Raw genomic sequence first — 24,812 nt, forward strand, 5'->3', positions numbered from 1 at the left:
AGAGAATAAAATACCAAGGAATAAAACTTACAAGGGATGTCAAGGACCTCTTCATGGAGAACTACAAACCACTCTGCAAGGAAATAAGAGAGGACACAAACAAATGGAAAAACATTCCATGCTCATGGATAAGAAGAATCAATATTGTGAAAATGGCCATACTGCCCAAAGTAATTTATAGATTCAATGCTATCCCCATCAAGCTACCATTGACTTCCATCACAGAATTAGAAAACCCTACTTTAAATTTCATATGGAACCAAAAAAGAGCCAGTATAGCCAAGACAATCCTAAGCAAAAAGAACAAAACTGGAGGCATCATGCTACCTGACTTCAAACTATTCTACATGGCTACATTAACCAAAATAGCATGGTACTGGTACCAAAACAGATATACAGACCAATGAAACAGAACAGAGGCCACAGAAATAACACCACACATCTACAACCATCTGATCTTTGACAAAACTGACACAAACAAGCAATCAAGAAAGGATTCCCTATTTAATAAATGGTGTTGGGAAAACTGGCTAGTCATATGCTGAAAACTGAAACTGGACCCCTTCCTTACAACTTATACAAAAATTAACTCAAGATGGATTAAAGACCTAAACATAAGACCTAAAACCATAAAAACTCTAGAAGAAAACCTAGGCAATACCCCATTCAGGACATAGGCGTGAGCAAAGACTTCATGACTAAAACACCAAAAGCAATGGCAACAAAAGCCAAAATTGACAAATGGGATCTGATTAAACTAAAGAGCTTCGGCACAGCAAAAGCAAATATCATCAGAATGAACAGGCAACCTACAGAATGGGATACAAATTTTGCAATCTTTCTATTTGACAAAGGGCTAATATCCAGAATCCCCAAAGAACTGAAACAAATTTACAAGAAATAAAAACTCCATCAAAAAGTGTGCAAAGGATATGAATAGATACTTCTGAAAAAAAGACATTTATGCAGCCAACAGACATGAAAAAAAAAAGCTTATTATCACTGGTCATTAGAAAAATGCAAATCAAAACCACAATGAGATGCCATCTCATGCCAGTTAGAATGGTAATCATTAAAAAGTCAGGAAACAACAGATGCTGGAGAGGATGTGGAGAAATAGGAACACTTTTACACTGTCGGTGGGAGGGTAAATTAATTCAACCACTGTGGAAGACAGTGTGGCGATTCCTCAAGGATCTAGAACCAGAGATACCATTTGACCCAGCCATCCCATTACTGGGTATATACCCAAAGGATTCTAAATCATTCTACTGTAAAGACACATGCATACCTATGTTTATTGCAGCACTGTTCGCAATAGCAAAGACTTGGAACCAACCCAAATGCCCATCAATGATAAACTGGATAAAGAAAATGTGGCACATATATACCATGGAATACTATGCAACCATAAAAAAAGATGAGTTCATGTCCCTTGCAGGGACATGGATGAAGCTGAAAACCATTGTTCTCAGCAAACTAACACAGGAACAGAAAAACAAAACACCACATGTTCTCACTCATAAGTGGGAGTTGAACAATGAGAACACATGGACATAGGGAGGGGAACATCACACACTGGGGCCTGTTAGGTGGTCGGGGGCTGGGGAAGGGATAGCAATAGGAGAAATACCTAATGTAGATGACGGGTTGATGGGTGCAGCAAAACCACCATGGCACGTGTATACCTATGTAACAAACCTCCACCTTCTGCACATGTATCCCAGAACTTAAAGTATAATATTAATAATAAAAATTTAAAAAGACTTGTGGGACAGAAAAGAAAATTCAAAAATTGACCTACACACTCATAGATTCCTGATTTATGACCACAGTTGTACTACAGAGCTATGGGAGATAAACAGACCTCAACAGAAAATGTATACATCAAAATGTGCTCACCATTGTTAGTTATCAAGGAAAAGAAAACTAAAAGGACATTGAGATAACACAAAATATCCCGTAGAATGGCCAAAATGAAAAAGATTGACTGAATGCTGTTGAACATGTGAAGTAATTTAATACACATATGTGTTGGTGGGAGTATATGTTTGTTTAATCACTTTGGAAAATTCTTTGACCATCTATATTAAAATTGGATATAATGTATTACCCAGTAACTTCACTCCTAGGTTTATACCTATCATAATTCATATACATTATAAGACATGTACAGAAATGTTCATGGCAGCAATATTCATAACTGCTAAATACCAGAATTAACCAAATGCCTATAAATCATAGAATGAGTAAATTGTATATAGTTATACAATAAATACTATATAGCAATGACAATTAGTGAACCTCTGTTACATACAGTAATATAAATGAATCTCACTATAGGAACAAAAGAAGCCAGAGTCTTTAGAGTACACACTCCATACTTCCATTAAATAAATTTCAACAACAGGTAAAAAGTATTATCTCTGATAAGAGTAGTGCAAATAGTAGCTCCCTTTAAGAAAGATAATGAGTAGAAATTGAAAGAGGGTACAAGGGGCTTCCAAGGTGCTAGTAATGTTCTATTTTCTGATCATTTCGGTGGTCACATGGGTATGTCCACTTTACGTTTTGTGTACTTCAATTAAAAATTCAGTTTAAAAAATGTGTATGACTTTGGAATCAGAAAATCTTAGGTTGAAATATCAGCTCTGGTACTTCCTAGCTTCAATTTTAGCATACGTGCTGCCAGCACCTTCCTTGCTTCATTATCCTGGACAAGTAACTGAGCCTCTCTGAATCTCAGATCTCTCATCTATGAATAGGCGTAGTAATTATGCTTACTTCATAGGAATATCATGCACATTAACTTAAATAACATGCCAGTAACTTAATAAATGGTAGTCATAGTAGATAGAAATGGTAGAAGTTTTTCTGGGGGAAAGAGTAGAATGAGAAAAGTTATGAAAACCATAGAACAACGAGGCACTGACAAGACCCTCTACTCAGTTCAAAGTTCCTCCAATGGGACTGGATGTTGAATTTATGCCCATTTGAGGTGGCAGCAGTAATCCTTTTGTAATCATTTTATAACCCCAACTTATAGTCAACATTTCTTGAAGCAATACATTTTCATCCTCTAAGTTGCTTCAGAAAGTTTAACTTGGCAAAGTTCACCTACAGTTGTATTAGGCTCTCAATCTTTCTTCTCTGGGCTCATATATTAGAGGCCCATGTTCTCACTGTTTTTGTTTTGTTTTGTTTTTCAAGTCAAAGCATGTATCTTGCAACCTCCTTTGAATAAGGCTCAGTGCAAAGCTGGGGTCAGTGGCCTTTACCTTCATTCTTATCTATCAAGGATGTTTTGTGAGCATAAGAGGCAGCAACTTTACTTGTATTTCATTTCATAGCTTAATTATATCTACATACAATTAGAAACATATGGTAAGGCGTATTTGTGAAGGTCACAAAATCTACTAGAGTTAGAATGCCAGGATTTGATTCCAACTTCTGCCACTTACTAACTGCGGAACCTTAGGCAAGTCACTTAACCTCTAAGTTTCCTCAGCTGTAAAACAACAATAAACACAGTCTACAGGTCACAGGATTTCTATGAGAATTAAATTAGTTAACAAAATAAAGCACTAAGAACTGTGCCTGGTACATAAAATATACTGCATGAGGGTTAGCTATCACCATAATAAGTAGGCAAGTTACCAACACCTTAAACGCTGAGTTAGAACAGATCTAAAAACTCTATGCTGGCCTGGCACGGTGGCTCATGCCTGTAATCCCAGAACTTTGGGAGGCCAAGGTGGGCAGATCACCTGAGGTCAGGAGTTCTAGACCAGCCTGGCCAACATGGTGAAACCTTGTCTCTACCAAAAATACAAAAATTAGCAGGGCATGGCAGTGGGCACCTGTAATCCCAGTTACTCAGGAGGCTGAGGCAAGAGAATCACTTGAGCTCGGGAGGCAGAGGTTGCAGTGAGCTGAGATCATGCTACTGCACTCCACCCCGGGCAACAGAGCAAAACTCCATCTCAAAAATAAATTAACAAACAAACAAACAAAAAGTCTATGTTTAAGACCTAACTTTAATTGAAGAAGGCCACTTCAAAATGGTAATATCCCCTCTGCTTGTCCAAGTTCCCCATATTTAGGGTACCCCAGACCCACCAAACCACACAGTGCCAGACCTCTTTGTCTCATATAATCTATTCCTCCTTAAAAACCCAGCTAGAGATTTTCTCTTCTACCCTACCAAGTAAAGAATGTGCTCACCTTCCTTTGTATGCCTAGCTCTTAGAATATTAATCCCATAAATTATAATTTCCCCAAAGAGACTCTGATCTTTAAGGGTATGACTATGCTTTTCCTATTACTTAACATCTAGAACTGTATTTTGCACATATTAGAAACTTGACAAAATTAAGAAACCCAAAGGACAAATTCTTTCTCCCAATTTAAAAATTATGGGGACAAGAATGGAGTTGGAAAACGTCAGTCACCCTAATAAACTAGGCACATTTAATAAACAGGATACACATCTCTATTTTCTTCCCCATCCCCAGGTAATTGTTTTTGAGTGATGAACCAAAAAAAAAAAAACATAATAAATGCACAAGTTTATAATTTGAGAAACTAGCGTGACAAAAATGAGGTCATCCCATGGAAGTCATAAAATAAGCATGACTTTCCTCTCTCAATTATTTTACTTATTGCCCATAAAATTAAATACAGTTGTAATTTAATTCTGTTTGCTGTTATTTCATGCTCACAACAAAACATTTCTCTCTCTCTCTCTCTCTCTCTCTCTCTCTCTTCCTTAAGTTTGTGTAGATTATTCTATTCCCATGAGCATCAAAGAACAGGGTTTAACAATGAAATGTTGAAAACAAAACTTACAAAGAAGTTTATCTGACATACTCAATGACAGGCATAATCATCATTGTGTGGCATGGTAATTAGGTATAAAAGACAAACAGTTCCTTTAAATATCTGTAATTAGTACTGCTCTTAAATCTTCAAACCACGTATTTGAGGAGTCAGCAGCAGGGAAACCTGCTCCTATAACACAACGCTCCTCAATGGTGGCTTCATATGAGAATCAGCAGGGGAGCTTTTTATACATATGTACACCTATAATCCATAAGCCCAGGGCTTTCGCCTCAAATCAATTTAGTTAGAATACCTGTAGGTCAGACCCAGGCATCAGTACTTCCTATTACAGGTGATTACAATGTGAACTGAAGATTAAGGATGACAGCTGTAAACAAGAAGATGGAAGGGAGTTGAGCTGTCCCTTTCCTCTATATTTCCACAGCACTGGGAACATGCTCTACCGAAGGCTCATCAAGTAATCAGTCAATTAGGTAATTAACAAGTATTGATTAACAATGATCAATTAATGTTTGTCACAAGACTTTGACATAGCTTGTTCTTTTCTGCAATATAATACACAAATGAGAAGATCCCTACTCTCCTCTCCCTCCTCCCAGCATTCTGTCTGGAACCTGAAACGTGGCCTGGCACTTAGAAACATGCTGTCAAGTCAGCCTCAGGGTCTGAACATTTTTTTTAATTGTAGTAAAATATACATAACATAAAATGTATCATTTTAACCATTTAAAAGTGTACAGTTTAGGAACAATAAGTATATTCCCATTGTTTTACAACCATCACCACCATCTATCTCCAGAATCGTCCCAAACTGGAACTCTGTACCTGTTATATATTCCCTGGGTCTCCTCATCCCTCCTGCTCCTCGCAATCTCCATTCTACTTTCTGTCTCGATGAATTTGACTATTCTAGGTACCTCGTATAAACGGAATCCTGCAGCATCTGTCTTTTTAAGTCTGGCTAACATCTGCAAGCATCATTCCTGTTGTAGTATGTGTCAGAGTTCCTTTGTAAGGCTGAATAATATCCCATCGCATGTATATACTACATTCTGTTTCTCCATTCATCTGTTGATGGACATGGGGTTGTTTCTACTTTTTGGCTACTATGAATAACACTGCTATAAGCATGGATGTACAAGACTTTTTATGCATGGTTTTACCTACCTGGCATAACCAATATTCCTAAACAGGAATCTCACACCAGAGAAGCAAAAGGGCTTGGTGAGTGAGGAGGGGGAACTTGTGACTTGCTCCTCATCAACAAAATACAGCAATGATGATGGAAGGTCACTTTTGTGTAGGTTATATAAGACTTCATCTTAGTCACTGTAAAGGGCTTATCCAGCTGGATCTGAAGAAGTAAGCTGCCATGCTGTGAGAGGGCCTGTGAGAAGGACGCAAGGCAGGAACTCTAGGCAGCCTCTAGGAGCTGAGAGCAGCCCCTGCTGACAGCCAGCAAGAAAATGGGGACCTCAGCCCTACAACCACAAGGAATTAAATTTGGCCAACAATCACGTAAGCCTGGAAGAGGACCTCTTTCTGTAGAAAGCTCTAGAAATGAACACGGCCAGTTGACCCTTTGACTGCAGCCTTGGGGTTGATGTTAGAGAAGATGACTTAAATAAGTCACACCTGGACTCTTGGCCAACTGCAAACTGAGATAGCAAATTATGTGTTGTTTAAGCTACTAAGTTTGTGGTAATTTATTACACAGCGATAGAAAAGCAATATGCTTGCATTTCCTGAGTTTCTGTTTCCAAGAAATTTCAAGTTGTATCTTGTTCTTCTCACTTATACTTCCTCTTTCCTTATCTCACCTGGAAAGGGAACTGGAAGCTCTAGGTCTTTCTTTCTCTCATATTTCCCAGAGCTTAATCTGTAAGCCCCAAAAAGACCATTTAAACACCTGCTTGAAATTGACCAATTAAAATTGATTTGGCATCACAAATAACCCAAGAAGGATTAAACAGATGTTGGGGGACCGTGATCACTCACACCTTATTATAAAATATATATAAAATATAAAATATTCTCTGGCCATTCCTGGCTATAGATTTAAAAAAAAAAAAGGAAAAGGAAAAAAAGAAACCTGTCCCACATAACTGCACTGAAAAATCTACAACTAACAAATACCTCTAAGGAGAATCAGCAAAAAGAGAAGACAAATCATTTTAAAGTGAGACTTTAACGAAAAGAAATAGTTTTAGTTAAAGGATAGATATAAGAAATGTATCTTTCACAAAGAAGGGACTTCCAAAGAGTCTGAAAATCGAAACGTTTCATTCTTGTCTTCAGATCTGTTCCCCTTTTTGAGAATTGTATTGCGATTTAAACTCTAGAAAGAGGCGACAGGAGCTGAGCTGCTCAGGCTTACAGAAAGAAAAGGGAGGTTCTGTGGAAACTGAGTGCTGCTTATTAGGAGGCAAAGGCCAGTGGTGATGTTTCTCTCTTATCCAGCAAGCAAGGAAAAGAAAGACCACTGTCTTCTCAATGATGCTATTTCTACTACAGTCCTTCCTGGGTATCTAGCAAGGAATGGGCAGTGTCCAGAATGTTTTTGAGAAAAGAAAAAAAAAAAGGGTCAAAAGGAGCCACCCATTTCAGAGGACATTTATAAAATGTAAGGGAGAACAGGTAGACGCTCCTGCCCAGGCAACCAGGACCCTTGTTAAAAGCCAGCACTGCTCAAACTCACCTGGAATAACCTATTTGGAACCAAGCAGATCCAGAAACTGCTATAAATATCCTACATAAATTAAAACAACAGCAAGCGAAATAAAATGAGAACAGATTTCAGAGTTGTTGTGATTAAGAGGCAGATGTTTTAACATCTAGGTGAGTTTATAGAAGCCCTAGCCACTACTAGTGATAACCATGGACTAGTTACTTACCCTTAATAAGCCTCATATAATAATACTTACCTGATAGGTTAACTGTGAAAATAACTGAGATAACTATGGATAGGTCATAGCAGAGTGTACCCAATAATAGATACTCAAAATTAGTAGTGTTGGCCATTGACTAGTCAGAATGAGAGAAGATGAGGAAGAAACCAAATTAAAGAATTAGTGAAAAAAAAATGGAGGGAAGACAACAAGAAATAAGGAAAAGGGAAGTAAATGTGGAAGAAAATATTAAAGAATTGGATTCATTGATTCAATATGCAATAAATATTTGTTGCATTGAATGTATTAATCTGAAGGAGTAAAGGGAACCTTGGACATTAAAGCTGCTAAGCCAAGGCTAGGTACTGGGTCCAAAAGTGCCATGGTTTTTGTGTAGTGTAAAAATAACATTGTGCATCCCCTTAGGAATGTAGCCCACAAGGCGAGGGTAGGCTCCTCGCAGTCAGCACAGTGCTTTTGACTACTCAAAACAATTAGCCTTCAAACCCTCAGTGTTTTCCAAGGCTTCATTCAATATTTTTCCTAATGCCTAGCAACTAGCAGACTAGAAGTTTTAAGGATAAAGTGAGAAGGACTAAAGGGCAGATATCAACTAAGCAGAAGACCATCTGAGAGGCTGAGAGGGCTGAGGTTGGGAAGCAGAGTGAGCAGAGCCCAGAGCTCATTGGCTCCTAGAGAAAGACAGAGGCACAAAGGGAGACTGACTGGGTGCCAGGACTCAGACCTGCTGCCAAAGCTTATTTAACTTCATCTAGATGTCAAGGCAGCTGCCACTTAATCCCAGTCAGGCTCCTAAATTCTTCCATGCTTTTCTTTTTTTTTTTTTTTTTTTTTTTTGAGACGGAGTCTCACTCTGTTGCCCAGGCTGGAGTGCAGTGACGCGATCTCGGCTCACTTCAAGCTCCGCCTCCCGGGTTCACGCCATTCTCCTGCCTCAGCCTCCCGAGTAGCTGAGACTACAGGCGCCCACCACCCAGCCTGGCTAATTTTTTGTATTTTTAGTAGAGATGGGGTTTCACCGTGTTAGCCAAGATGGTCTCGATCTCCTGACCTCATGATCCGCCCAACTCTGCCTCCCAAAGTGCTGGGATTGCCGGCGTGAGCACCGCTCCCAGCCTCCTCCATGCTTTTTACCTCTTCTTTTTTTGGAGCTTAACGGTACCACCCACCCTACCTCACCCCCACAAAGAAAGCCCCCAGCCTGGTTATACAACCCCAAGAGAAGCCACTCACACTGCAAGCTGCACAGACTATAAATGTTGTGCACATTATGGTAGAGAATACACATTTGACATCAGGCAGACTCAAATTGGAAAACTGTTTCCAAAAATATGTAAACATTACAACCTGGAGCAAATGGAATGACCCCGAGCTTTAATTTCACCTTCAGTAAAACAAAAACCTGATGCCTCATTAGGCAAGTCTAAGGCCTCCATGAGTTAATTATGCAGAATGACAGACATGTAATAGCCAACCAATAACTTAGTTTTTTCATCCCATCGCCGTGTAGCTAGTTTTGATCTGAGTGTCTACATGCACATTATCTATCACTATGAAATATAACCTTTTGTTTTCAAGCATACTGACAACTTTCACCACATACATCACCCAGCTACCTTCACCCATAGATTCTGGGTATCAGATCACCACACAACTGGATATTTTTCTTCTTCCATGCCTTATCCTATATAGACAGCTTCAATTTTTGCTTTTCTAAAGACCCGGGTTAAGGCAATAGCATTTATGAGAATATAAATTAATTTTTAACTGTCCAACTGCTAAGAACCTGTATATACACTCTTAAAAATCTTCAATTATCCATGTAAAATCTAGATATAGAGCCTCTCATATGGCAACATGTAAGTCACTATTTCATGGAAGGGAAAAAAGGGGTGTTTCCTTCCCAGCAAAAGTTCCCACTACTGCAAACTGTTAATAGAGCAGCACTTTCTGGAAGAATCGTTTTAAGAGAAAAATAACAATAGCAGGGAGATTTTTCTAATCATTGCATTTAAAAAATTTATTTCTGATTATATATTTAATTTTTAAATAAGACTTTCCAATAAAAAGGTCAAGAGTCCACCTCTGATTGTTATCTTGAAAAAATCATCTATAGGAATGATTACAGCAGACTTTAGATAGTGGGTTTTCTGATTTTGAATTCTGTTTCCTGTATTAAACTCTGCAGAACCTTTGGCAGGTTATATAATTCTGTATGCCTCAGTTTTCTCATACACAAAATGGGGGTGACGAATAATATCTATCTCATAGGTTTATTGTGAGGATTAAATGATTCAGTATTTGTGAGGCATTCAAAGTGGTGACTGGCACATAATTAGTGGTATATAAATATTATTTTCCATGGAAACATTCCTTTCCAATAAAGAGGAACACAACATGTTCTGTAGTGTACATCCTCAAATGCTCAGTACTGCTTTGGAAAGGAAACAAATAAAAACAAACATATTCTTCCACAGTCCTTCTCCACATCTTATTTAAATGTATGACTCACTAGCATTTTCTTCTTTTACCTATTCTGCTCCTGTGGTTGGAGTGACAGATAAAACTAACTGTCCTTCCTAAAACTGGAGTTCATATCTGAAGTCAGATGGTCTTTGTTTTATCTTTCCTTTTCATTAAAGAACAATAGTTTCAAATGATAGTTTAAGCATCCCTAGCAAAATGCAGTCATACCAGCAACTCGCCAGATGTCTCTGATTAATTTGCCTGTGTTCCACCAGACATTCAGCATGAGCTCCTAATTTTGCTCTGATGAAGTTTTCTAAACAATATCTACATAAACAGAAAAGAAAAACTTAATCTCAGTAAAAGGTGTGACATCTGAATGCACGGTTGTCTTGGTGCTCAAGGCAGACCAGTATGGGCAGAAATGCTATGTGAGGTCTTCTCTGCCCTCTCTGCCAGTGATATTCAGTTCTCAGCCTTGAGAAGCACTGTACTTATTCAAGAACCCATATGTGGACCCCCATATATGCCACAGTTGGTGCCATCAGGTGGATCAAACCCATTCTCAATGTCCTTTTCTCACAGACCTCAGCTCTAAGGATCCAGAACTTAGTAGGCATCAATACAATGGACCGCCTCTGCTCAACTCCACATGGATGAAGCTAGGGAGCTCCAGGAAGCACCACCACTCTTAATATCAATCAATAGGGCATATTACAGTAAGACAGACCGGTGCCCAGGCTGGTCTAATCAAGGTCTTTCACATTTGTGCATAGTTCTTGGAACACCAGAGTAGGACTGAAGAGGAAAAGAACTGATCTTGATTTCAAGAGTCTTGGATTCTATCTTAGCTCTGCCACCAACCATGGTACATTCCGTAACTCCCCAGCACCTGCGTCCTTACTTCTCTAGTAAGGGGGGTAGCATCAAACAATCTCTAAGGTTGCTATGGCTCTAAGGTCTTCTGATGTTCAACATATTAAATTTAAATCACAGATCAGAATATTTGACACACGGTAGTACCCTGACTCATCATGACATTTATACTTCAATAAAGCTGAGTGCCTGTTTTATAAACAGGCTACATGCCCACTGCATGCTGCATGCTTTTGAGGATCTAAAATGGTCAGTAGGCACAAAACCAGGTCCCTACAAAGAGGTATGATATACTGCAGTTTGGGTGCAGCTGACCAGTGATTTCACATTGTACCCACCTCAATCTGACAGGCATAGACTCATTTTCTGTGGCGTTGTCCTAAAACTGAATGTAGGTCTCACTTTGTCTATAAAGGGTCCCCAAACTAAGTCATAATTCCCATCTTAGGCAATAGCAGTTACAGTCAAAACCACATTATCTAGAACTGCAGTATTCAGTAGAGTAGGCAATAGACATGTGACTATTCAGTTTTTAAATTAATTAAAATTAAAAATCCATCAGACTCAATCTTCTCTGTAAGAAAATAAATTAAAAATCCAAAGATATGCAGAAGGGGTGGAGCAAGATGGCCAAATAGGAACAGCTCCAGTCTCCAACTCCCAGCACGAGCGACACAGAAGACCTGTGATTTCTGCATTTTCAACTGAGGTACTGGGTTCATCTCACTAGGGAGTGCCAGACAATCGGTGCTGGTCAGCTGCTGCAGCCCAACCAGCGAGAGCTGAAGCAGGGCGAGGCATCACCTCACCTGGGAAGCGCAAGGGGAAAGGGAATCCCTTTTCCTAGCCAGGGGAACTGAGACACACAACACCTGGAAAATCGGGTAACTCCCACCCCAATACTGCACTTTAAGCAAACAGGCACACCAGGAGATTATATCCCACACCTGGCCGGGAGGGTCCCACGCCCACAGAGCCTCCCTCATTGCTAGCACAGCAGTCTGTGATCTCGCGGCAAGGCAGCAGCAAGGCTGGGGGAGGGGCGCCCACCATTGCTGAGCCTTAAGTAGGTAAACAAAGCCGCTGGGAAGCTCGAACTGGGTGGAGCTCACAGCAGCTCAAGGAAACCTGCCTGTCTCTGTAGACTCCACCTCTGGGGACAGGGCACAGTAAACAACAAAAGCAGCCGAAACCTCTGCAGACGCAAACGACTCTGTCTGACAGCTTTGAAGAGTGCAGTGGATCTCCCAACACGGAGGTTGAGATCTGAGAAGGGACAGACTGCCTGCTCAAGTGGGTCCCTGACCCCTGAGTAGCCTAACTAGGAGACATCCCCCACTAGGGGCAGTCTGACACCCCACACCTCACAGGGTGGAGTACACCCCTGAGAGGAAGCCTCCAAAGCAAGAATCAGACAGGTACACTCGCTGTTCAGCAATATTCTATCTTCTGCAGCCTCTGCTGCTGACAGCCAAGGCAAACAGGGTCTGGAGTGGACCTCAAGCAATCTCCAACAGACCTACAGCTGAGGGTCCTGACTGTTAGAAGGAAAACTATCAAACAGGAAGGACACCTACACCAAAACCCCATCAGTACGTCACCATCATCATCAAAGACCAGTGGCAGATAAAACCACAAAGATGGGGAAAAAGCAGGGCAGAAAAGCCGGAAATTCAAAAAATAAGAGTGAATCTCCCCCGGCAAAGGAGTGCAGCTCATCGCCAGCAACGGATCAAAGCTTGACGGAGAATGACTTTGACGAGATGAGAGAAGCCTTCAGTCCATCAAACTTCTCAGAGCTAAAGGAGGAATTACGTAGCCAGCGCAAAGAAACTAAAAATCTTGAAAAAAAAGTGGAAGAATTGATGGCTAGAGTAATTAATGCAGAGAAGGTCCTAAACGAAATGAAAGAGATGAAAACCATGACATGAGAAATACGTGACAAATGCACAAGCTTCAGTAACCAACTCGATCAACTGGAAGAAAGAGTATCAGCGATTGAGGATCAAAATGAACAAAATGAAGCGAGAAGAGAAACCAAAAGAAAAAAGAAGAAAAAGAAATGAACAAAGCCTGCAAGAAGTATGGGATTATGTAAAAAGATCAAATCTCCATCTGATTGGGGTGCCTGAAAGTGAGGGGGAAATGGAACCAAGTTGGAAAACACTCTTCAGGATATCATCCAGGAGAACTTCCCCAACCTAGTAGGGCAGGCCAACATTCAAATCCAGGAAATACAGAGAACGCCACAAAGACACTCCTCGAGAAGAGCAACTCCAAGACACATAATTGCCAGATTCACCAAAGTTGAAATGAAGGAAAAAATCTTAAGGGCAGCCAGAGAGAAAGGTCGGGTTACCAACAAAGGGAAGCCCATCAGACTCACAGCAGATCTCTCAGCAGAAACTCTACAAGCCAGAAGAGAGTGGGGGCCAATATTCAACATTCTTAAAGAAAAGAATTTTCAACCCAGAATTTCATATCCAGCCAAACTAAGTTTCATAAGTGAAGGAGAAATAAAATCCTTTACAGATAAGCAAATGCTTAGAGATTTTGTCACCACTAGGCCTGCCTTACAAGAGACCCTGAAGGAAGCACTAAACATGGAAAGGAACAACCGGTACCAGCCATTGCAAAAACATGCCAAAATGTAAAGACCATTTAGGCTAGGAAGAAACTGCATCAACTAACGAGCAAAATAACCAGTTAATATCATAATGGCAGGATCAAGTTCACACATAACAATATTAACTTTAAATGTAAATGGACTAAATGCTCCAATTAAAAGACACAGACTGGCAAACTGCATAAAGAGTCAAGACCCATCAGTCTGCTGTATTCAGGAGACCCATCTCACACACTGAGACATACATAGGCTCAAAATAAAGGGATGGAGGAAGATTTACCAAGCAAATGGAGAACAAAAAAAAGCAGGGGTTGGAATACTAGTCTCTGATAAAACAGACTTTAAACCATCAAAGATCAAAAGAGACAAAGAAGGCCATTACATAATGGTAAAAGGATCAATTCAACAGGAAGAGCTAACTATCCTAAATATATATGCACCCAATACAGGAGCACCCAGATTCATAAAGCAAGTCCTTAGAGACTTACAAAGAGACTTAGACTCCCATACAATAATAATGGGAGACTTCAACACTCCACTGTCAACATTAGACAGATCAACGAGACAGAAAGTTAATAAGGATATCCAGGAATTGAACTCATCTCTGCAGCAAGCAGACCCAATAGACATCTATAGAACTCTCCACCCCAAATCAACAGAACATACATTCTTCTCAGCACCACATCGTACTTACTCCAAAATTGACCACATAATTGGAAGTAAAGCACTCCTCAGCAAATGTACAAGAACAGAAATTATAACAAACTGTCTCTCAGACCACAGTGCAATCTAACTAGAACTCAGGACTAAGAAACTCAATCAAAACCGCTCAACTACATGGAAACTGAACAACCTGCTCCTGAATGACTACTGGGTGCATAACGAAATGAAGGCAGAAATAAAGATGTTCTTTGAAACCAATGAGAACAAAGATACAACATACCAGAATCTCTGGGACACATTTAAAGCAGTGTGTAGAGGGAAATTTATAGCACTAAATGCACACAAGAGAAAGCAGGAAAGATCTAACATTGACACTCTAACATCGCAATTAAAAGAACTAGAGAAGCAAGAGCAAACGCATTCAAAAGCTAGCAGAAGGCAAGAAATAACTAAGATCAGAGCAGAACTGAAGGAGTAGAGACACAAAAAACCCTCCAAAAAATCAATGAATCCAGGAGTTAGTTTTTTGAAAAGATCAACAAAATTGACAGACCGCTAGCAAGACTAATAAAGAAGAAAAGAGAGAAGAATCAAATAGACACAATAAAAAATGATAAAGGGGATATCACCACCGACCCCACAGAAATACAAACTACCATCAGAGAATACTATAAACACCTCTAGGCAAATAAACTGGAAAATCTAGAAGAAATGGATAATTTCCTGGACACTTACACTCTTCCAAGACTAAACCAGGAAGAAGTTGAATCCCTGAATAGACCAATAGTAGGCTCTGAAATTGAGGCAATAATTAATAGCCTACCAACCAAAAAAAGTCCAGGACCAGATGGATTCACAGCTGAATTCTACCAGAGGTACAAGGAGGAGTTGGTACCATTCCTTCTGAAACTATTCCAATCAATGGAAAAAGAGGGAATCCTGCCTAACTCATTTGATGAGGCCAACATCATCCTGATACCAAAGCCTGGCAGAGACACAACAAAAAAAGAGAATTTTAGACCAATATCCCTGATGAACATCGATGCAAAAATCCTCAATAAAATACTGGCAAACCGGATTCAGCAGCACATCAAAAAGCTTATCCACCATGATCAAGTGGGCTTCATCCCTGGGATGCAAGGCTGGTTCAACATTCGCAAATCAATACACATAATCCAGCATATAAACAGAATCAAAGACAAGAACCACATGATTATCTCAATAGATGCAGAAAAGGCTTTTGACAAAATTCAACAGCCCTTCATGCTAAAAATGCTTAATAAATTCGGTATTGATGGAACGTACCTCAAAATAATAAGAGCTATTTATGACAAACCCACAGCCAATATCATACTGAATGGGCAAAACCTGGAAAAATTCCCTTTGAAAACTGGCACAAGACAGGGATGCCCTCTCTCACCACTCCTATTCAACATAGTGTTGGAAGTTCTGGCTAGGGCAATCAGGCAAGAGAAAGAAATCAAGGGTATTCAGTTAGGAAAAGAAGAAGTCAAACTGTCCCTCTTTGCAGATGACATGATTGTATATTTAGAAAATCCCATTGTCTCAGCCCAAAATCTCCTTAAGCTGATAAGCAACTTCAGCAAAGTCTCAGGATACAAAATCAATGTGCAAAAATCACAAGCATTCTTATACACCAGTAACAGACAAACACAGAGCCAAATCAGGAATGAACTTCCATTCACAATTGCTTCAAAGAGAATAAAATACCTAGGAATCCAACTTACAAGGGATGTAAAGGACCTCTTCAAGGAGAACTACAAACCACTGCTCAGTGAAATCAAAGAGGACACAAACAAATGGAAGAACATACCATGCTCATGGATAGGAAGAATCAATATCGTGAAAATGGCCATACTGCCCAAGGTTATTTATAGATTCAATGCCATCCCCATCAAGCTACCAATGACTTTCTCCACAGAATTGGAAAAAACTGCTTTAAAGTTCATATGGAACCAAAAAAGAGCCCGCATCTCCAAGACAATCCTAAGTCAAAAGAACAAAGCTGGAGGCATCACGCTACCTGACTTCAAACTATACTACAAGGCTACAGTAACCAAAACAGCATGGTACTGGTACCAAAACAGAGATATAGACCAATGGAACAGAACAGAGTCCTCAGAAATAATACCACACATCTACAGCCATCTGATCTTTGACAAACCTGACAAAAACAAGAAATGGGGAAAGGATTCCCTATTTAATAAATGGTGCTGGGAAAATTGGCTAGCCATAAGTAGAAAGCTGAAACTGGATCCTTTCCTTACTCCTTATACGAAAATTAATTCAAGATGGATTAGAGACTTAAATGTTAGACCTAATACCATAAAAACACTAGAGGAAAACCTAGGTAGTACCATTCAGGACATAGGCATGGGCAAAGACTTCACGTCTAAAACACCAAAAGCAATGGCAGCAAAAGCCAAAATTGACAAATGGGATCTCATTAAACTAAAGAGCTTCTGCACAGCAAAAGAAACTACCATCAGAGTGAACAGGCAACCTACAGAATGGGAGAACATTTTTGCAATCTACTCATCAGACAAAGGGCTAATATCCAGAACCTACAAAGAACTCAAACAAATTTTCAAGAAAAAAACAAACAGCCCCATCAAAAAGTGGGCAAAGCATATGAACAGACATTTCTCAAAAGAAAACATTCATACAGCCAACAGACATATGAAAAAATGCTCATTATCACTGGCCATCAGAGAAATGCAAATCAAAACCACAATGAGATACCATCTCACACCAGTTAGAATGGCGATCATTAAAAAGTCAGGAAACAACAGGTGCTGGCAAGGATGTGGAGAAACAGGAACACTTTTACACTGTTGGTGGGATTGTAAACTAGTTCAACCATTATGGAAAACAGTATGGCGATTCCTCAAGGATCTAGAACTAGATGTACCATATGACCCAGCCATCCCATTACTGGGTATATACCCAAAGGATTATAAATCATGCTGCTATAAAGACACATGCACACGTATGTTTATTGCGGCACTATTCACAATAGCAAAGACTTGGAAGCAACCCAAATGTCCATCAGTGACAGACTGGATTAAGAAAATGTGGCACATATACACCATGGAATACTATGCAGCCATCAAAAAGGATGAGTTTGTGTCCTTTGTAGGGACATGGATGCAGCTGGAAACCATCATTCTTAGCAAACTATCACAAGAACAGAAAACCAAACACCGCATGTTCTCACTCATAGGTGGGAACTGAACAATGAGATCACTTGGACTCGGGAAGGGGAACATCACACACCGGGGCCTATCATGGGGAGGGGGGAGGGGGGAGGGGGGAGGGATTGCACTGGGAGTTATACCTGATGTAAATGACGAGTTGATGGGTGCTGACGAGTTGATGGGTGCAGCACAGTAACATGGCACAAGTATACATATGTAACAAACCTGCACGTTATGCACATGTACCCTAGAACTTAAAGTATAATAATAATAAAAAATAATAATAAAACTAAAGCACTCAAAGAAAAGAAAAAAAAATCCAGTTTCTTAGTGGCACTAGCTGCATTTCAAGTGCTCAATAGCCATATTTGGCTATTGGGTACCATATTGTAAAGCATGGATTATATAATATTTCCATTGCTGAAGAAAGTTCTACTGGACAGCACTGAATCTAGAACCTGATATTAAAATGCAGATCCTTGAAATGAGAAAGAAACAAATTTCCAGAATTTCCTAATGCCAGTAGAGTGTCATTATTAGTTCCTCCATATAAAGTAGGGAGATACAATTAGACAATGTAAGTTACACCTTCAGACCATAAAAGTATATTTTATGGGTACAGGACAATAAAGTTGGCATGAGCTGGAGCTGCCCGGCAACTGAAGGGGCTCACTCACCACTTATGAAATATCTGAGCACAGGTACCTTAGCAAAATCATAGAATACTGTGACATGAATTATAGAAACTGATTATTCAAATTCATAATCTATCATTCCATCAAATTTTATTCTCTGGCTTCTATGGGTGCTTCATATCTCCCTAATATTGTTGACTGAAGGAGAGCTAGCACTCTCCCCTCAGTTTCCTGCTCACTGTTAAGTGTTCATCAGAGATAGTCCCTTTGACAAAAAGACTGAAAAGCCATTCAATGGCTTTCTGGCCCAGTATGGAAGGGTGAACTTTATCCAAAATGTAGTTGACGTGTATATTAATAGAAACAGATTTAGCCATAAATTCAGCCAGGATACTTTATAAAAGTCCAACAAATAAATTAGGAGAACCAGAAATTAAACAGAGCAGTCATTTTGACTGATGATCTTAAAATCTCTGATATCTAGCAGGAATTGCTTGGAAAAGTAGACATACTAATGTATACCGTACATCATCCTTTCGTCAGTGAAGGACACGTCTACCCTGTTAATGCTCTAACTTCTGGAAAATTGTTTCTTACAAATTTTTGATATATTTTGTATAATATAAAAGAGATATGAAAATATCCAAAGTTTACTTTTGTCTTTTATCCAATACTGAAACGATTTGGAAATGGAAAACGAATTGTAATATTGAGCACTTTTGAAAAATTGAACAATTTTAAATTTCTGAATTGATAAAGTTAACTATGTGTGTTTAGCTAGCTATTTCAGACGTAAGGAGGCATCTGTACTTTTTGCAAGGGAAACTGAGGTACAAACCAGTCTACTAAAAATGAATGTTTCCATTTTTTATTTAATTATTCAATTTAGAACCACAAGGCTCTGTGAAAGCAGATGAGGATTGTTAGGGCATGGATGATACAGTTTTTGTCTCTTTGGGACTTAATCATTAAGAAATCTATTAGCCCATTTCTTTATCCTAACCACAACACAGACTTGTACCCACTTGGCTTGCCTTTATGGTGAGGAGAATAATCAATAATCCTTCTTCAGGAGATACAATATCCTTCCTGCGCCCCATTCACTATAGACAGAAAGAAGTCTGGTTTGGCACAGAAATTGTATATAACTACTGATTTTTTTTTGCCTGGTTATAGCAGAGCTAATAATTTATCCTTAAATAAATTCAAGGAAATATGCTTATCTCAGATGTTTCAGCACCAGGAGAATGGTGTTTTGCCTCAAGATGAGCATATGTCTTTGAACAAAGTAATTGAACATAATCTTGGTTGAAGAGAATATATCTGGTGTCATATATAGGGAGAAGGTCAAAGAAGATGAATTGCTACTAAATTCTCTTACACGTCATTCTTCATAAAAAAGCACATTGATATTTGTAATATTTTTGTGAGTAAATAATAGATTATACTTATGTGTACATATATAGTAATGCAGTGCACATTCTATAATATTATTATATATGTGTATATGTATACATATACTATGTAGAGTTCATATATCTCTGATATAACAAAACAGAACACTGGATGATGCTCAGTTTTTTTTAAACAAATATAAGTTTGTGCCATCTATAATTTCAGAATTCATACCATTAAAAATAATTATTACTTTTGAAAGGAAATAGATGAGAAATTTTTAGACTAATAAAAATTTTGACTTAATAAAACTCTGCTGAAATCCAATATTAATCAAATTTATTTCAGTCACAGGATATTACAATTAATGATCTGGCATCACTAACTTCCTTCACAAATATTTATTGATCATTCACTATGCTTCAAATACTGTCAACAAATTGATTAATTAAACCTCCCTTTATAATTCTGTGGTTAAAATTAATCATTTGTTTGTCTAGGTCAGATGTTTTATCTTCATTTATACTACTTATGTTAGTGAATAAGTTACAATTTGTTTCAAATTTCACAGATCTTGCATTTTGCAATAGAGATTCAGGCTTGACCAAGGCGTTATTGAGGCAAAAGATTTAATTTCAGTTAATAAATACTCAGTTAAAAATAGTGAAGGAAAGGAACCCTAACTCACGATGTTTCTAATGAGTCTTTCCTGACCCAGAAAATGGAACTTTCACCCATAAAGAAATGTACGTGTACACACACACACACACACACACACACACACACACCTATACATGAATGCAGTGGCAAATATGTATATGTTCTTTTAAAAACTCAAATTTTTAAAAGTAATTCTAGCTTTTAATTGTTCCCTCTGCCTGAAATCCTCTTTCTGCCTGGTTCATACTCCTTGAAGTCTGTTAAAGGTCACTTCCTCGGCCAGGCCTTCATGACAAGCCTGCTTCTGTTGTCTCCCTGACCTCCTTTCCCCTCACTCCAGATACCACCTGCTATAGTACTGGTTTGTATCATATTATTGATTCCAATTAATAATTACACATTGCTGACTTGTTTCTGTGTATTCTGCTTACTGCCCCTGCTAGAAAGGCTCTGTTTCTATTCACTGAGGCATACCTAGAATCTAACACAGTGCCTGGCAGAGAGTAGAGATCAACATAAACTGGAATGAATGAATGAATGCATTCATCTTTCTTTAAGGCTACAGCATGTTCCTTTTTCATGACACTTGAAGAATACTAAAATGTGACTTTTTTTTTTTGCTAACATAGTCACAATTCACTGTGATGTGTGTACATTTTTAAGTTCACTCCTCTAGAAAGAGAAGTGTACACTTTCTAATACTATTTCACACCCCTAGGGTTTTCAAGGTAATAAAAATAACTGTGAGTAAACTGAGCTCCTCACAGAGTGAGATACATAGTGCAATTTCTACTTTAAACTTCTGCCCAATGGGAGATTCTTTTGCAAAACAAAATCATTTAAAAACCCCCTGTACCCCCAAATCTGAAAGGGTTAATATGTTCTTTATCATTAAGGAGGCTTAATAAATATCACTCACATATTTCACAATATTAAGGCCATCTGAGTTTAAAGGTTGCAGAAACTTCTTACCTGGAGTCTTTTCTGACTCTTGCTTTCTCAAAGGAAAATTCAGGGGGTTTGTTGAGGTCATAGGTCCGGGTTGTTGGCTCAGCAGACACGCCAGCCTTTGCTCCCCTCCTGCTATGGAGAGAGACCAATCCAGAGGTCTTCCGGTGGACCTCAAGAGGCACTTTATCTGGAGAAGCCTGAAGCGGGCTTCCTCCCTGCATATGCACCACATCCTGCAGCTTGTTCAGCTGGATACACTTGTTCTGGAGCTCTTCTGTGAGTTCAGCAATGGCCACGGTCTGCTTCGACAGCTGCTCCCGCAGCTCCTTCAAATTGTACTCCCGCTCCTGGATCTCAGCATCCTTCCTCCTCAACTCTCTCTCCAGCTCTGTCACCTTGTTCCGCAGAGCGTCAGTGGTGAGGTTCCCAGAGTGTCCATCTGGGTGCTTGGAATGTTTAGGTTTCACTGAACCATTTCCCATTTTGCTCAGGGACCTGAGAGGGCACAGAATTGGGAAGTATCAAGTGGAGTTTCACTTCCCAACAGTCCCCACCATTCCTCTCATTCCTATCTTGTTTCATAAATAGGAACACAGATATCATCATTGTTTGAAAAGTAATAAATTTCCCATGTTTCCAGGAAAAAAAAAAAAAGCTATCTATTGATTTCTTTTTTCACTCCATGAAGAGGAGTTGGCATTTGGGTTCATTCTTACCTGTCCCTTTGAGAGCACAAGTATCACACCTAAACATTTTGCACAAATGGTCTGAGTTACCTGCTGTTTTCTCTGGACAGTCTCTCTGAACAGCTGTCAAAATCATCACAACAAAACTGTGATTTGGATGTTAACATGGCAAAGATAAAATGCAAATGAGCAGCTACAACAACAGAGGTATGGAAATGTCACAACTTTCACAGCTCCCCATGTGGCAACAGTAAGAAACCTTCCCCAGATTTAGAAAATTACACATCTGCATTTCTCAGAAGACGGAAGCAGAGTTGGTGATGCTTGATTAGCACTTTCCTCCTGCTGTATGTATCTATTAAGTTTTGCATTTCTGATAACACTCACTGCTAAAACACTTCTGAACTGTGGTCACCAACAGGAAGAAGAGTTTTAAAATTGTTTTACATCCTTTATGTCCAAAGTCGAGGATCTCCAACATGTACGACCCATGCCTGCAAGGCTGTATTCTCTTCCTATTAAGAATGTCCTCCTATATTGGTGTAGTGTGGGAAGTTATGAAAATTTCAAAAATTAAAAAAATGAATATCCTCAGTTCAGGCCCCAAAGTAATCATGAATCTAGTGAGTCTCAGGATGTGGTATGCAGATCAGGGATTATGAGGGATGATTTAGTTTATTCGGAACTTGTTTTAGTCTAATAGTTATGTATTTATTTTAACACATATTTGAAATATAAATAACTATCACCACAAAGTTGTGATCCCATTTTTATTATTGCTTCAGTGAAGACTAAACTAGATATTTAGGCTTACTGAGTCAATTTGATGAATATAAAAATAAATCACCTGCAGATAATAAGCACATATGAGCAGAATCATAAAAATAGAACTTGAATGTGTGGAGGTTGGGAAATACTGCTCTGACTAATTATTAAAATGTTTAAAAGCTCTTTAGACTACCTATTAAAACTTCATACTTTTACACATGCAGTTTTTGAGAACTGATATCATTTGGCTGTGTCCCCACCCAAATCTCATCTTGAATTTTAGCTCCCATAAATCCCCATGTCGTGGGAAGTACCCAATGGGAGGTAATTGAATCATGGGGGCGGGTCTTTCCCATGCTGTCCTCGTGATAGTGAATAGCTCTCATGAGATCTGATGGTTTTATAAAGGGGAGTTTCCCCTGAACATGCTTTCTTGCCTGCCACCATGTAAGACATGCCGTTGCTCTTCCTTCGCCTTCTGCCACGATTATGAGGCCTCCCCAGTCATATGGAACTGTGAGTCCATTAAACCTCTTTCCTTTATAAATTACCCAGTCTCAGGTGTGTCTTTATTATAATAGCAACATGAGAACAGACTAATACAACAGCCATAACCCAAAAAGCATTATAACACTTATAAACTAAGCTTGAATTACTTCTGATTATCTCAAATCAGAAGAAATGAAACTTCGCAGTTTTATAAACCACACATCTGCCCCTCTCTCCCTCCAAACTTCACACTTAAATAGAAGTGAAATACTTAGTTTTTTCACTAGTTCTACTAGAATAATAGTGACCTCTACAACAACAAAGGCACAGATGCAAAGATGTAACACAGCGTCTAGGTTTCAAACAGATGTGACCAAATAGTCAATGCAGATTGCCTACAATGGATGGTATAAACAGAAAATAAATGCATTTATAAAAGCAATCTTGAAACACCTAGATATTTCTCATGTAATTCAGGTTCAAAGTGGTCATTAATAAACATTAGCCTTCAGAGAATTGCCTTAATATGTTGCAGAGATGTGGCAGGTTTAACCTTTAAGTTTCTGTTGACTTGGCAGCATTTACTGATCTTATATATTATGAATACATAAGAAGAATGAAGAGACTAGAATGCAAAGAATTCGCCCTGGACATACTTGTATCCTGAATAAGCAATTCATAATACGTTATTTGGAAATCTGAGAATAAGCCTGAATGAGATTATAAATTGCAAGCATAAGAAAGGTACTCCAAAAATATTGTAAATTAATGTGTACACACATTTTTAACAAGCATCAGTGAGCCATTTTCTAGACAGCCTTCTCAGTTCATGGACAAGTATTCTTAGGTCAATAGAGAAAGAAGGGAGATGTGATGGTAGGAGGAAAAGGATTTGCCTTATAAAGAAAAGAGCACATACAAAATCTTTCAAATTTAATATTAAACTAACAACTAACTCATTTTTGTTCATAGAAAAATTGTTTACTAAGACCAAAGTATCATATACTGTATCAGGGGCATATCCCATCATGGATTTGCAGTCAAATTTGACACAGAAAACAGTTTTAGCATTACAAATATGAAAAGGCTTAGAATCATTTTTGCTCTATGGATGGTATTCGAAAAATTCTGTGCCAATCCAATAATTTTACAAACTTGAAGCACAGTAGGTAGAGGACGTTAAATTCTCCCAAAACACTAATTATCCTCTGGTTTAGTTGGAAGCTGTGTAAATCTTTCAAGCTATTTAGAATTTCAAAGATGGGAAAATGAGAGTAACTCATCTTTCAAGTCACTAATTTAAGATACATAAGTAAGTTACTAAATGGCTCAATACTAGTCTGATTTCTTACTTAGTTCATCCATTTAAATATTGTTGTCCCTGAAGCCAAGGTTTCAAGACTCTGGCTTCATAAAACCTAATTAGATTCACTCTGTTTCCTGTATCAGTCACTAAGATAAGCTATTCCTCAAATACGTATTGCTAGCCACAAGGAGAAATGAACCATAGAATGTTGTTCCATCAATCTGGCAACTGCAGGTTATTAAAATCATTCTTACAGTCAGAGGGCAGCACATGATGTAATAAGAAATGAGTTTGGAGATAAAGATCAGAATTTAACATGAGC

General features: G+C 38.7%; 1 protein-coding gene across 7 annotated transcripts in view; it reads right to left on the reverse strand.

Moving 5' to 3' along the window:
• LOC105463319 (protein kinase cGMP-dependent 2) overlaps nt 1–24,812 on the reverse strand; it is a 155,777-nt gene that overhangs the window by 91,012 nt on the left and 39,953 nt on the right. For all 7 annotated transcript variants that reach the window (XM_011710353.3, XM_071093567.1, XM_011710351.3 and 4 more), the window contains one exon: nt 21,263–21,736. In XM_011710353.3, the coding sequence (XP_011708655.1) occupies nt 21,263–21,723 (461 nt within the window). In that variant the 5' untranslated portion in view covers nt 21,724–21,736. The remainder of the gene's footprint in view (nt 1–21,262; nt 21,737–24,812) is intronic.

The sequence above is a fragment of the Macaca nemestrina genome, chromosome 3 (genome assembly GCF_043159975.1).
Source record: "Macaca nemestrina isolate mMacNem1 chromosome 3, mMacNem.hap1, whole genome shotgun sequence".
Taxonomy (NCBI): Eukaryota; Metazoa; Chordata; class Mammalia; order Primates; family Cercopithecidae; genus Macaca; species Macaca nemestrina.